Source organism: Melanostigma gelatinosum (genome assembly GCF_949748355.1).
Source record: "Melanostigma gelatinosum genome assembly, chromosome: 19".
NCBI lineage: Eukaryota > Metazoa > Chordata > Actinopteri > Perciformes > Zoarcidae > Melanostigma > Melanostigma gelatinosum.
In genome coordinates this window covers 1,215,331-1,231,405 of record NC_136652.1, presented here as the reverse complement: position 1 = coordinate 1,231,405, position 16,075 = coordinate 1,215,331, and the positions used below count along the sequence as shown (strand labels likewise).

The 16,075-nt window shown below is 42.3% G+C and overlaps 1 protein-coding gene across 1 annotated transcript; it reads left to right on the top strand.

The window, feature by feature from the left end:
- Positions 1 to 649: 649 nt before the first annotated feature.
- Positions 650 to 15,740, top strand: sptlc2b (serine palmitoyltransferase, long chain base subunit 2b). Its single transcript, XM_079290232.1, has 12 exons — positions 650 to 890; positions 3,258 to 3,452; positions 3,804 to 3,958; positions 4,644 to 4,792; positions 5,458 to 5,582; positions 7,795 to 7,888; positions 8,446 to 8,551; positions 9,390 to 9,609; positions 10,379 to 10,505; positions 12,050 to 12,185; positions 12,440 to 12,569; positions 13,674 to 15,740. The coding sequence occupies exons 1-12, from the start codon at positions 675 to 677 to the stop codon at positions 13,785 to 13,787; spliced, it is 1,767 nt and encodes a 588-aa protein (XP_079146358.1). The 5' UTR covers positions 650 to 674; the 3' UTR covers positions 13,788 to 15,740.
- The last annotated feature ends 335 nt before the right edge of the window (positions 15,741 to 16,075 follow it).

Sequence of the window (16,075 nt, the reverse complement as noted above, 5' to 3'; positions counted from 1 at the left end):
TCCCTTCCTGCTCACCTTGTACACCACTGACTTCCAGTAGAACTCGGGGTCATGCCATCTGCAGAAGTTCTCTGATGACTCTGCAGTGGTCGGGTGTATAAGGGACGGGCGGGAGGAGTGCCACAAACATGATCACTCAATTCCAGAAAATGTTGAACTCTCACTAAAAAATACCTCTGCTTTTTATATATGTTATTGATTATTGAGATTGATCATATCTAATGATTCAGTTAATTGTTAGATTATTTTTACACAGTCTACAGAAAATAAGCTCTTTCATTTATTATTCCCTAAATGATCAACAATTGCCATCAAAAACTGATGGCGAGTTTGTGAACCTAGCATAAAGGTAGTCAAATGTATAACTTACATATTGAGTTTTAGAAATACTGTACAGCGTTTATAACATGTAGACTTGTAGAATGTAAACCTCCCCTAATTGAGAAAAGCCCTCGAATTCCCCATTGGAGCTTAAATACAAAGGACATGATTGTATGTCCTCAATGTTATCTACAGTCTTGGTTAGCGTTATGAATCCTTTTTACATAAATAGACGATCTTTGTACTGGAGAAACAGCATCGGCTAATGAAACTACTCGGGGGCGTGGACTTCCGGCGGGCTCGTGCGGTCACAGTGCATAGTGGGCGTTCAAGCTGTCTTCTTTAGCTCATACATGACTTCACGATTAACGTTACACAAGTTGGGAAACTATCTAGACAGTTTCAGTTGCAAACGGCTCATAAAGATGACCGAAAGCTCTGCGAACAAGCTGCTAAACGGAGATTATTGTCACCGGACCTCAAACGGTAAAAAATCGAGCAAAAATGGCTTCGTGAAGAACCACTGCCTGTTTCAACAGCCACAGAAGTATCATCGGCACAGGGAGAGGGTAAGGCCCAACCGCCAACTGTTCTACCGGGGAGGACCACAAACAAGCATTGTTGGGTTCGGTACTGTGGGTGTTGGAATAGTTTGAATTAAGATAACGTTAACTCATCTGTTGTTGGTTGTTTTCTCCGTGTTTATATTGCGGCTTTATATAACAGTTAGTTACTTGTTTTGAAGTAAGTTGCGTTTGCAGGCATACGGAAAGTGAGCAGCAACATGACGGCAGCCTCACAAGTAAACTGTAAAATTAACTAATGGAGCTAATCAGTTTATCTTATTTAGTTTATATAACGGCCTAGCCTAGCATTATGTCCTAGCCTAGCAGTGTGTCCCAATGAGACACATTTCAAGCTAACGTTAGCTGTTACCAATTGCCCCCGGGAATTTTGTAACATTTCTTATTTTTAAAAATGCATCTAAAAACTGAACATTGTTAACATTGTGGGTTATTTTCTGGTTACAAATGTAGCTTTTAACCAGTAGTATGTGTAATGAAAGCATTTCAAACTTCTACCTGATCAGGAGGACTGGTGGGACTGTTTAGTAACTGTACACTCTGTTGTGTAGCCCCGTCTCTGTTTACACTGGTTCACACCGTGTGAATACCACCAGGCATTACCAGAGAGCGGTCTGTCTCGTCAGAGCAGGCCTGCTTCCACATGACACTTGAGCGGTAGAGGAATGGCTCCAGGCTATGAAGGGTGTGGCGCGTGAATGAAAACACTGTGTGTGTGTGTGGGTGTAGTGGTGGAGGTGGGGTACCCACACACATGGCACGCACTGGTTTTTTCAGTTGTTTAGGTTCAACACAGAAGATACATCTAAAATGCACACAGACTGTGCAAGACATGCATCTCTCTCATGAGAGAACATCAGATTCCAGAGAAGGCTGCCTATGTCAGCATAAAGTGGATTTACACAATTAGGTCCAGATGCTTTGACTGTCAAACCAATCGCATCCTTATGCATACAATAATCCATTTTGCCAAAAGTTAATCCAGAGCAGCAGGTCATATCACTACTGATAATACTATCAGATATTTGTGGGAAATTACCAGTTGAAATAAGAAAGTACTGAACTTACTTAAGTTAAGGCAATTGAGTCACTTGAAGGTTAGTAATGCTTAGGATTGCTATCAACCCTGAAAAGGTGACATCACATCATCCTGCTGTGACATGAGCTCTGCTGGTTCTTGATAAGGCAACTGAAATTGGAGTTAGATGCACATAGACTTATGTTTACAGGAGGAACCAGGGAGTGTCTCTTGTGTCAGCTGATCAAAGGGACTGGTCTCTGTCTGTTAGCTCATTTTGACAAGTACAGTGCTCCGACCATTTCACGGTATGGCTGAGTCTCAGTCACAGACCGGTAATAAATGTCCGCTGGAAAATAGATCTCTCCTTATCGAACTAGCTATAATCCCCATATTGACAAAATAGGAAAATGGTTAGAAGCAGGATTTTTATGAGCTAGCTAGGATAAATGATCTCACTCCTCTCCCTTATTTTAAAAAAACAGACCCCATGTGTTATTGTCTGCAATACGATCAGATCACCATGTCTTGAATTGCAGAGCAATCTTATTTAAGAGCATTTCCACAGAGCTCGTTGGTTGGATGCTCTTCCGGGAGACAGTGGCTGTCCAGCTTTAAACAAACTGCACAGGCCTGTACTGCACAGGCCTGCCTGTTCTCAGTCCCTGTTTGTCCACAGGTATAAAAGATTAAGCAAAGATGACGTCAATCAAGCTGTATTTAGCTGCTGTGGTTGGCAACAGACTCTTTGAACGATGTACCTGGATGTGAATGTGTTTCTGTGTTCACAAACCATGGCTTCTGAGGTGCTGCTCTTTCAAGGATGCTTTTTTTAACTCTAGAGAAAGGGACCTGTTTGACTATCAATATTGCTATTCATAAAAGTCGGTGAATTAGAACCCTGGGTTGATGGCCATTTCACTGCTCACTGGTCAATGAATTAATGTGCTTATTGTTGCCTTTATTAGGTTTCAAACTCTTTCCAAGAAAAGACAGATTTGAACAAATCAGCCCTGCTGTCTAGTGTGTGCCCAGCTTCTTCTGGATTGCTGCGCTCTGCTTTCTATCACAATCTATTGGGCTGCCTCCTGGGGCAGATGTAATGTGTAACCAGACTTAAAGCGTGGATCAACCATTACCTTTTTAAAGGAGAAACTACCGGCTGGAATGTTTTTCCCCCCAACGTGAAGTGGTATGAGTTTGTTAACGTTGTTACTTCTTGATCTGTGCCTTAGATTTGTTTGTGAAAAAAGGTGTTTGGTTTAACTATTTTTTAAATTTCATTTTTATAACTGACTTGTTATTACAAATTATTTTTCTTTTTTGTCCCCCAGGACCAACATGTCACACACAACTCCAGCCTGTACGAGAAGCCCTTTGCGGAGTCATTTGAGGAGACTCCTCTACTGGTGGCCGTGCTCACCTACATGGGCTATGGCATCCTCACCATCTTCGGCTACCTCCGAGACTTCCTTCGCCACTGGAGCATCGAGAAGTGCCACGTGGCTCGGGAGAAAGAGGAGCAGAAGGTAAGGAAGTTTAGTGAGACCAACCATTCCAAGTTTTTCCTATTTTATTTTGGAAGCACAAGTTGCAAGATAGAGCTTTGCTTTCTTTACAGCACTGCATTAAAGGTTTCATATATCGATTTTCAGATATTTAATCCTAGAAAAGAACTGTGGTACAAATCACCTCCCACTACATCAGCTGTCAGTGTTGCAAGTCTTTCACTCTCTGTCACACCTATTCTATCTGGTTCAACAGTAATCATTGACTGTTGCCCTCGGCTGCTCCAGAACAAATATATCTCCTTTGGAATACAAAGAACTGCTGAGACATGCTATTAGGAACTCCCCACCCTTTTCCATGTCCCCATGCAGGATTTCGTCCCCCTCTATCAGGACTTTGAGAACTTTTACACCAGGAACTTGTACATGAGAATTCGAGACAACTGGACCAGACCCGTCTGTAGTGTCCCTGGTGCTAAGATGGACCTGGCGGAGTGTGTTTCTCACGACTACAATTGGACCTTTGAGTAAGTTGCTGCATTGTGGTTGGTTACGAGTATTTGTTGTTCTGTGTCTGTTGATTTACAATCAAGGCGTTTCCATGTCGGTCATTACTCCCTCAGAGGTGTGTTTCTGAGCCACTGGTCCTTTGTTCAGCAGGAAGTTCCCTGATTTGCACTTAAAGTCACTGACCTCTTGTTTCTGATGATAAATGTGATATAAGCTATGCTTCAGATAGTTCTGTTGAAGGCTCTAGTATCTGTCACATGACAGTGAGCTGAAGCCCTAAACACACAGTCCTCTACAAATAACAGGTAGCATGATACAGTCTATCAATACAGCACAAAATAGAAATATGTGGCGTATAATTCATTACACTTTGTATTTCCTGTTACGTCTTAAGTCACTGTTTTACAAGAACTGCTTCACTTATGTGATGTTAGAAAAAATATAGTAATATACTCAAGCTGCTTTGATAACAGCGAAGACTGTGTCATATTTTCCATTTTCTCTCATTGGTATGTACAGAATAATAGGAACTATACTAGCTGAATACCCTCGAAACAATAAACGACTGTAACTGCCAGTTATCATGCACTGTGATAATACAGGATAACATTGATCGGGAAATTGTTGCCAGGCAGGCAGGCGCACATGTTGAAGATAATTCTCTGTATTTAGCTAGTCTGCTACCATATCTGTCTCTCTCAGGCAGACGGGCAGAGTGGTGAAGGGCGTCATCAACATGGGCTCATACAACTACCTGGGCTTTGCTGAGAATACCGGGGCTTGTGCCGATGCTGCCATTGAGGTCACAGAAAAGTATGGCGTTGGAGTGGCAAGCTCTCGCTGTGAGATGGGTGAGGAAAATGATGTATCATCGTCTAAGAGTGCTTTTATCATAAAATTGAGTGAATTCAAGATCAGATGGACCTCAGCTGGTGAACAGCTGTTCCCTCTTTTGTCCGTTGCTCTTTCTGCATATAACAGAGGCAGCAGGCTTCAATGGTTTTGAAGGAAAGGTTGAGTTTGAAATATAGTGAAGCATTGTGAGTTCAGTTCAGCACATAAGTTTGCTGCCTTCATAAGTTTGCGCACTACGCCCGCAACGGGTGTAGTGCGCAAACCTTCCTGCTCCGCTGCTTCTCCGAAACCCGTCTGAGGTCGTCCTTCGTCACAGTCGTCTTAAGCAAAAGTTCCGTGGTGTATTCAGCTTTGTTTACATCCTAGCTTGCAGTATTTCTTTCCTTACCCTAACTGGTACATTGCACCACACCTTGGCCTGCTGAGTAGAACAGTGTGACACCACATGTAGGACTGTGTATGGCAATGCATGCGTGTCCTTGTGCATGAGATAAACAAAGCAGGAACCGTCTCCTAGAAAAACAGCTCCGCTACTAGAGGGGGAAAAAGTGGACTGACCTCACTGTTTGTTTGTCAGGTATAAGGGGCCACTCAATCATTTGTCCCTTACTGCAGCTCTGCAAGTGAAGTTGTAGTTAAACTGAGATGATGTCGTTTCTAGGGAATCTGGACATCCACGAGGAGCTGGAGCAGTTGGCTGCCAGGTTCCTGGGTGTTGAGTCATCCCTGACTTTTGGAATGGGCTTTGCAACCAACTCCATGAACATTCCTGCTCTCACCGGGAAGGTATGGCATTTCATTCACTTCCTTTTATTTTGATGTCCCCAGAACATCCTGTTCCTCTTGAGTTGATTACTTTTTAACTTAGTGTTCTGTGTCTGTTTAGTCCCATTGTGCCCTGTATCCATACTGTAATTGTATGCAAGTGCCATTAACAGTTTTACTGTTATGGAAAAACACTGTTTCCTGTGTAATGTGAAAACAAGCTACATTTCCAGATGTACGGCCAAGTTAAAGAGTTCAGACTGTTCCACAACACACCAGCATCCGGCCAAAGCTTTCAAAACATCGGGAGTGCAGGGGTTGGGGATTGGCATTGGACACTTCCCATCCCCTGTTGTTCTCATTCCGACAAATCACACATGCCAGTCTTTACTTGCGTCCTTACTTGCCCTCTTCTTCCCCAGTCAATTTCGCTTCAACAGGAAGTAGATATCTGAGCTGACAGGCGTGTACCTCATGAGTCAAAGGACACATTTCCTGACAAAAAAAAAAGAGTAAAAACAAACCGGACAGTGAGAGAGGTTTACAGTAAGTATCTGAGTCACTGCTAGGGATGGTTATTGTTAGGGTGTTATCCATACTGCTACTCTTATTGATACTCCTTATGGGGTTGGTTCTTTATTGACAATCTTATATATTTTAAATATAACAATGTTGTGCGAGCAGCAAGAATGGTCACTATAACGCATGGCCCAATCGCAGTCTCCACTCTCACGGACTCGAGGACTTTGAGGCGCACTCCCGCAAAGTCCGTGAGGGTTCAGGGCTGTCCCACTGTCAAATCATCGAGTGTTTGAGTCTCTTGCAGACAGTTTGAGCCCTTTATGAACCCTTACCGTAAGTCAGCATAGGCTGCTGACTTTGCCTAAGGGAATTACCCACAAATCATTGCAATGTGACGGTAAACACGGGGTAACCAGTGGACGCATGGAGATGTAAAATAAAAGAAGGTAAACAAAGAGGACGGCTCACGTGTGTTCAGCCTGGAATATTAAATGTACACAGAAACATTAAGGGTTAAAGATGGAACAAAAAATTAACTTGAAATCAGAAGATATTTATTTATTTATCCATCAAATATTTGATTTTGTCATTGAAGCCGTTTTGACAAAAATGAGTAAATATATTATCTGAGGTTACCTCTCATCTTCTGAGGAAAGAGCCTGAAGACGCTCGAATCAGGGAGTAGAAAGTATGAAATAAATACACACAATTATACATCATATTTGTGGACGTTGTCAAAGTAACGTGAAATGTTGCAGCAAAGTGCTGTCCCGTTCCTATTTACACCATCTCAAGCCCTCACAGTCTCTCACACTCACCCACTTACCGGTTGAGGGTGGGTTGGGGTGTCCAACCAAACATTAAAAAGTATTGATAACCAACAACATTGGATCTTATCAATACTCCGGTCTTTAATAGATTAGCGCCATTTCATACTGGCTCTTACTGCACTTGTGACCAGGATTCCTGAATACTTCACTCCCTCACTGATACCTCCCATCCTTGTGTCCTGGGCTAGTTCTGTGTTGTGTAACAAGGCCATTTATTCACTGACCTGTCTGATTGTTGCGGTGTGTTGACTTTAGGACGTGGATAAGGTGTCAGCTGTATTTATGACATAATGAATCAAATATTTTATGATCAGTGCATGTGGATATCAAACTATACGAGAAGCTTCTACAAAGATCATAACATGAGTCTTCATTCATTGTTGGTAAAAGTCTACATACTTTTTGGGTTATGGGTCCATTTTATGTTGAAATGGGATCATCATTTAGAATGATCAAAAAGAATGATTAGGTAATATTTGCCAAACAAAAAAGAACCGCATATGACTTTTTCCTACTTTTCCGAGGGCAGAAACCATTTAGGGACCCTCTTATGTTAGTACATCTATTCATGGCACCATGTGTACTTCATCACAGAGTAGTAAAGGTGACTGTGAACAGCGTGGCCCCAACAAGCGCGGATCACTGGTCCCACTGCGGCGGTGTTCCACAGACCTCGGGTCTGGACTAGAAAGACACTGCTCAACACTGAACCCTCTTACATGTGAAATCCTGGGGTACTACAATTATGCAAGCAAAGCTTAAAAGACGGTTGAACTTGACTATTTCTGACTGAATAATGTTTGGCTTTTCTGCTGTCATTTTGTATAACCTTAGATCATCAGAAGTAGTTTTAAAAGAGTGTCTTTTCTTCTTGTTCTCAGGGTTGTCTTATTCTGAGTGACGAGCTGAATCACGCCTCTCTGGTGCTGGGTGCCCGCTTGTCTGGCGCCACAATTCGGGTCTTCAAACACAACAGTGGGTAACCTCTAATAATGAGCTCATTACTCAAGAGCAGTTGGATAGACTGGTGAATTAGAGTACACCCAGTGTCTGCAGTAACACTGCACACAGGGTTAAAGTGGCAACAGAGTCTCTTTCAACACTATGAGACAGGATTTAGCTCTAATCTGCTGTACTGAACAGGAGAGCAAATACATTTAACATGGGTGTGAGTTCCAGCAAGTTACTTCACTCCTGTTCTCGTCCTGTATTCCTACAGTTCTACATAACTTAACTACCACTTTGTGCTGTGATGTACGATATTGAATCACACATTGGTAGGTATGGTGTGATTTCAAATGTATTTCAATGTTTTTGTGGTGGGAGTGTCAGGACGAATACACACAGAGATCCTGACTTACTGTTATCCAAGCTCCCCCTGAACAACAGGAAACGGGTTGACTGCTAAGCAAACGCTGTCAATGCTTCGAAGGGCTGCTGTCATAAAGGATTGACACTCATCCATTAATTCAAACAAGCTCTCATATGACTTTAGGGGAATACAATGCTTCCTTATTTGCTTTGTACTGTAGACATGCAGAGCCTGGAGAAGCTGCTGAGAGATGCTATCGCTCACGGGCAGCCGAGAACCCACCGACCCTGGAAGAAAATTCTCATTGTGGTGGAGGGCATATACAGGTACACACACACACTCTCTCACACACACACACACACACACACGGTGCACTTCTACACACAAAAACACATGTGCTTCGTTGGACTAGAAAATGAAGTTAACTTAGCTAAGTGTTATTTCTGCCTTAATTGTTATTTCACCGTGTTTTTATACCACTGCTGTATCACATTGTTTACTGCCAATTACTTGACACCCACGCTTGTCTGGGTGAGGACTTATTCATATTTCTTTAGCTTGACTGGGAGTGCATGTGTCAACTTATTTGTGAGCACTTGTAAGCATGAAAACACTTTAATACAAAAAGTAATGAGTAGTATTTTGCGTTATCCTTCCGTGACATTGCCATTGGTGTGTTTGATGTGATGCCAGTAGTGGGAGTGTTGCATGTTTCAGACAGGCTGAGTAAGTCCATAGCTTTACAGTGACGCCATAATGTCTGAAAGGCTCTTTAAGCATAGCATGTTCTTTGCAGTGTACTTACCATAAATGCAATCAATCCTGTTGATCAATAGAGTTCTCAGAGAAACTTACTCAATGCACTGTACTAATGCAAAGTTAATGAAGTTTCATTTCCACTGGGATGTCCAAAGCAAAAGCTTCTACACCTGCACCTGCACATATTCATAAGTGAAGCCGTTGTCTACAGGATCATGTGTTCACACGCTCGCTCAATGACACAGCAGCTTTCTGGATTAGATTGTGTATTCTCCATCCAGGAGCTTTGGGCAGAATATTGATTCAAATGCACTGTTTGTGTATTAGTTCTAAGTGTGTCAGCACTCTAGATGAGTTGTAGGACCACTCTGAAATGTGTTCATTAGTTTCATTATTTCCTTGAAGTATGGAGGGGTCTATCGTGCGTCTACCAGAGGTGGTTGCTCTGAAGAAGCGCTACAAGGCGTATCTGTACCTGGATGAGGCCCACAGTATTGGGGCTCTGGGGCCTAACGGCAGAGGAGTGGTGGACTACTTCGGCCTGGATCCCAAAGATGTCGACATCATGATGGGAACATTTACCAAGAGCTTCGGTGCTGCTGGAGGATACATTGGAGGCAAAAAGGTTGGTGCTCTCTTGCACAGATAAAAGTAAGGCTGTGAGGTCAGACGGTGGAATATAAAGCCTACTGACTGCTGTAGCTGGAACACTTACTCATCCTCTTTAGGGACTGTAGCAATTTCACAACTTCTGAGGCCCAGCACGCAGTTTTGGTGTTACCGTTTACCAGTAATGGGAAATGTAGCTTTCCTTTCTACTGAAAAGGAATTAATTCAGTGTAAGCTTTTATTTTCAGTGAAAGTAGAGCTGCAAACAATGCTGCTTCAGTTGGCCGAGGTGAAGAAACATACAAATACAGAGCCAGCGTACGCGTAAAGATAAACAATGGACTTTAAAACGGAACACTCATCTTTTACAGTGTGAAATACTCTATGTAGTCATCATGCCCATCTGATGCTGCATTCATTTCAATATTCTTTCATTAACCCTCAATATTTCTATTCTAAAGCTGCTTATGTAATCCATTACATTATTTCCTGCATCAGAATGTAATAATGATAGTATTTTGTCAATGATTCTGTCTTGACCTGCATTAAAAACATAGTCTCACCATCACTATTCATTGGCTTTGGTAACAAACTTTGCATTGCTTGGATTTCATTGTCTAAAGCTAAAGTATTGTTGTCAGTACTGCTACGTTGGAGCAACGGTCTCTATTTACAATTTGTTCCTGTATCTTGTAACGGTCTTCTGTGTTGGCGCACTAACCAAACCAAATGTGTTGCGTTCCCATTATTAAATAAAAGTGACTTAAATGTGATTTCTCTGTCAGGAGCTGATCGCCTACCTGCGGTGCCACTCTCACAGCTCCCTGTACGCTACCTCCATTTCCCCTCCTGTGGCCCAGCAGATAATCACCTCTATGAAGATCATCATGGGAGTGGGCGGGACCACACTGGGTAGGTGCCAGGAAATGATACTAATCAAAAGGGCTTCTCTGTATTGGCAGCAGCATTGTGTAATGAGAAGAGAGTGCACTAAAGGCAGCTTAATCACTATCCGGTCCGAAGATAGAGGGGCATCCTCTTTTACATTGAGTACATTACAGAAGATATGCAGGAGCCTTTGGGTGGGAAAGACACAGAGCTAGTAGGAATGTCAATTTGATATTCACATTACATTACAGTTATTTAGCAGACGCTTTTATCCAAAGCGACTTACAATTCAGATTCTATCACACTATAGGCACAGCTACGGGAGCAATTTGGGGTTAAGTGTCTTGCTCAAGGACACTTCGACATGCGCCTAGCGGAGCCGGGGATCGAACCGCCGACCCTCTGATTGAAGGACGGCCCTGCTCTCCACTGAGTCACAGCCTTAGCTCAGCATGCCAAAATGAAGCTAGCACCTTTTTTGCCAATTTTTTTTCTTGCGGTTGCAGCAATTCTGAAATGTCCAAGATTTCTGAACCGCTCTTGTTTGGTCAGTCTGATTTGACATTTCAGTTGCACAGTTCCATCAATGACCACATGATGTCAGTATCAGCTTAAGTTTCAGACTAAATTCATTCCTGCAAACCAAACAAACAAAGGGCTGGCTGAGGGTAGTTACTGCAGCATTCAACTGGCATCAGTTTTGCCAGCTTTTGTATTCACTGCTTCATACTCGCTGTGCTTGTTCATCTTGGAACTGTTTCATTCCCAGCCAGGAGATAAAGGCTAAGATCTATCGCCAACTGGCAGTTCTTTACCAGTAAATACAGTTAGACGTGTGTGTGTCTGATTTCGTTTCACCCTCCAAACAGCCATGCTGCTACGCTGCGGTGCAGAACATGTGTGCATTCTACAGTATGCACTGTTCCCAGCTATGCTTTCACCGCACTCTTTGCAATTAATACGATTTCTTTGTTTTGAATGACCTTTGTGTTTTAAGATTGTGGGCATGGTTTCACACATACACACGATACATACCGAGGTGTGTGGGTGCGCAGCAAAGCAAGACTACGTAGCACAGCTGTAAACCTCAACGTCTTCACAATTTAAAGACTCCTCCGGAAAAACCCCAACACCTGAAATGGCTCGGTAAAGGGATGTCCAACCCCTTACCTGATGATGTCTGGTGATAAATTAGAAGGGTAATCATTGGTTGATGTCATGTGTTTTGTTGCTTTCCAGACTTTTCAAAATCAATCTGGATATTCCCAAAGACGTATTTGTGCTGGCAGTCTTAACAAGTGAGGGAAACCTGTAGATACTTGCCACCAAGGTTGCAACAGAACAACAGTTTTAATCAGCTTGTTCTCAGCAGTTGTAAATATAGTCTTCATTCATGGTGTTAAGCTACAGCTAGAGTAAAGTAAGGCAGGCTTTCCACCTGAAGACCTAATACATGTAAGTTAACCTACCATAGTAATTTCACTTCTGTCCATCAGCGTAGCAGAAATCAGCTTGATAAGAGATGTCTGCCCACATTCTTGAATATCCTTCTGTTTGTCTCTGTCCAGGTGCTGATCGCCTCAGACAGCTCTCAGAGAACACCACCTACTTCCGCAGGAAACTCCGCGAAATGGGCTTCATCATCTACGGCAACGATGACTCGCCTGTAATACCCATGATGCTCTATATGCCTGCCAAAATTGGGTATGATATTCTCCTACATTTAATGTTATTTCATATATTTTCGATGCTTTAAACATCAAGGATAATTAGGATGGCTAATCTCCCAAATGATCTTGAAAAGACATTAAGGCCCATGCTCTCATTTGAAAATGACTTTTCTCACCATTGTCCCTTTTCCAGATAGACTCTGAGTGTGTGGAGTTTCTCACATTCAGCAAAGTGAATCACATCATCAGTTACATTTTGCTTTGCCTAATGTTGCCGTTGCTTTTAAGGGCATTTGGTCGGGAGATGTTGAAGAGAAACATTGGCACAGTGGTTGTCGGCTTCCCAGCAACCCCCATCATCGAGTCGAGGGCTCGCTTCTGCGTGTCAGCTGCCCATACCAGAGAGATGCTTGACACAGTAAGTCATCCAACAATGTCCAAAACACTACATGGAAGACTGTATCACTACAAGGGACTGGCTGATGATGGGTGACATATTAATCAGCGGGTCTCTTACATTTTTTTCACCTCTCTCAGATGTCTTGCCATAAAAGGCCCGTCTTTACTCTAAAATGGTTTAGAAAGTTTCCACAAAACAACTTCAAAAGCGGCATTACAATAATTTTAAATGGTCATTAGCACATCGGCACAAACTGGAAAATGTCTCTAAGGATATTTGCATTAGCTCCACTGTCATCCCTTATATGCATCAGTAAGATGATCACCTCTTTCTTGATTGGAAGATGATTAAAACTACTTTATTGGACAATCTGGGCTCTGTTTTCATTGAATGCTGCCACTTCCAACACACAACTGCCTTTGCCAGACTTAATCTTATCCTCAACATGATCTAGGTTTCTTTAAATGCATGGGTGGTCTACCTACCTGCCTGACTGACACTTTTCTATGTACGAGTGTGTCTGTCTACATATTTAAAGTGAGAGTGTGCCTGTTGAATAATTTAGTCTCCAATATGTCCTTTATTATAAAGGAACTTCGAAGGCCAAGCTGCCTCCAAGTATTGCAGCGTGGCTCAGACGGAGACTTTTATTTGAGCTGCTCTGTCTCTCCAAAGACACTTCATTCATCTTACTGAGGAGCATGTCAGCACTGTGTGTAATAGTCCATCTAAAGGGCATCAGCCTGCCTTTGTAGAGCACTTTGAGGAGCCGCTTTTTCCGTCTTTGGAACAGTCAGCCCTCGCTATTTCTCAGAGCATGGAATCAGGAGGAAGGTAAATTGTTTCCAGGTGCCCTGCAGTGTTGCAATGCTGATGCAGCCTCTTGTGGAGAGACGTGCAGGAGTTTCTGTTCAATTTAGCTTTTAGAGCCCCTTCGTCTTTAACACTCTGACATGTTTAGTGAAAAATCCAAGTGTGATTAAGGCTCATCACTTCATTTAGCAGCTACAAATGCAACTCTTTGAAGTCATCTTGACCGTCTGTCTGCCTGTCTTTAAATTGTGATTGACATAAATAGTTTTTGGATTGAGACTAATGGCGTTCCTCCTCTTCTTTTGCCAGGCGTTGGAGGCCACAAACGAAGTGGGCGACCTGCTGCAGCTCAAATACTCCAGACGTGAACAGCCTCTTCCCTCGCTTGGGTGGATGGCCGAGGAGAGCGTGCTTCAAGACTGAGCAACATCCCCCCCCCACACACAGACACACACACACACATTTTCTTGTCTGATGTCCTTCATTCTCCTCTGAGCCAGTCTCTCTTGTCCACTTCACCATATCTCTTTCCATCAGTCTCCCGTGGACCAGACCTTCTGAAATGTGCACAGCAGCCCTGCTCTGTAGCCTGTGTGCCGTCTGTGCAGCGGACCCACATCTTTCTGAATGTCCCTTCAGTTTGTCCTAATTTATTGTGACTGCATCTGTTTCACATCAAGTCCCGTTCCTGTGTGCACATTGAATGTGGGTCTTATGTGTGCAATAATAACAACTTGGATTTTCTTTGTAGTTCAAACAACCTAGAGTGAAGTAGACTATTTTTGCCATGAGTTCCTACTCGTGCACTTGGAAAATCAGATCACAGCGCCGGCTATGATGAACACAGGACAACAATGATATATGTAAATATTATTTATCCCAAAGGTGGGTAGCATCCCAAACCTCAAATAGAGATACATTATTTCACAGGAGTAACATTAGCATATGTACTCCATATCTGATGGCTTTTTTCTAATCACTTTTACTTGAATGGAGTAGAGTACTGGGTTCTTTCCCTTACCAAAGGATGTATATGTATAGATATGTTTTCTACCTTTTCTCTTAAAATGCAAAGCAGATGTTCCTAACGAAAACATTTAACAGAGAATCCCAGGGAGCAAGACCAAGGAATATTTTTATTGCTTCTTTTCTAGAGATATTTTTCAGCCTTATTTACTGTTTACACCTGTGTCTTTAATATTTCTATCAGCTAATGTGCTACATCTGTGATTTGTTGTTGTTTTCGTAAGTCCTTCTTGCTTAAGTGCTTTCATGTGAATCAGTGTCGACCCCGATCTCTGAGCACGATGAAGCGCTGTAACTTAGATCTGTATGTATGACGATGGCGCTTCATGCTCATCTGATTTACAGGCCGCTTTATTGATTCAAATTGTCTTTGTCATCTTATTTTTGTCTGAAAGGCAGCTCCAAATGTGTCCCAGTGTGTTTTAACTGACCGTCTACGCGTCTTAACAGTGCCAGCACTACTGACGGGCATGTCCATGCACAGATGACGTAGTCACTGATATTTGCTTGATTTCTATGGGTATGCTTCAAATGTCGTTGTTTTTTCTAATGATTTATTGTCTTTGTACAGCTTCTGGAATAACATTCCATATCAACCTGCTTTCAGTGTCAATTGTTTTGTTTTGCTATTTTTGTCTGACTTTTCAGTCAAACATGGCTTACATGACACTGTAAATGAGATGTTCTTATGTGTGTTATGTTCTACTCAGTAGATGGGAACTGGAGTGGAGCCAGTCTGGCAATGCGACCATTCCTATAAATGTTCATCAAAGTTTAGAGTAGCTTTTGTTGATGTTTTCAGCATTTTAGCACAGCTTTTTAACTGTTCCATATTAACTGCATTGTTGTCTTTGAGTGAGTCATTCCAATATTGTTGGTTTTCTTCAACAAAAATGACTTTAGTAACGACTTTGTGATGCATTTGCGTTCAATAAATATAATATATAATAGGTGGAGCAGATGATTATGGTCTGGAATTGCACTCTTCAGAAATGTGCTCTCTGACCTAAGTCAAAGTTGGTCTCAAGCTGTCTGCAGTGTCTTAGGTCTCTGCATGTCTATGAGGCAGAATGTACATGTAACCGCACCGTGAAGAGAGATTACCAGAATGTTTGAGTTGCTTTGAGCTCTTTGATGTAATGTTACTGTTTCCCAGCCTGCTCACCACAAACACCTGCTAACTGACCTGCAGTGACCATTGGAAACCTGCTTATCAGTTGCTTTTGCCCTTGGAATTGTATTTGGGTTGAAGATAAACCACTGAGAGGAGTTTGTAAAGCTACGCTGTTTGTTGGCCGTGCTCTTGGAAACAGTGCTGCACAGATTAAATCACTTTCTTTGTATCAAGTATTTGGAATGAGTTTGTGTTTATTTACAGAAGGCACACACGGACTGTAGTCACAACTTAAAAGCTCGTGACAAACATGTTTGAAAGCCTTCTGACTCACGAGTCACTGACATCCTACCATTACACAGCATTCCACATCGGCCAGTCATTCACTCCAGTCTTAAAATAGTATTTTAATGAAATCCTATGCCAGCGGGATGAGATAATGACTTGTTTCCAGAGTTAAAAAAAATGGCAAAACAAGCCTAAAAAAGAACAAGTTGTAGGAACAAGTGAAATAGTTTCTCAACACATTGGTCGCGTATTTCTCTTTAATATGTGGTATTCAGATACGTGA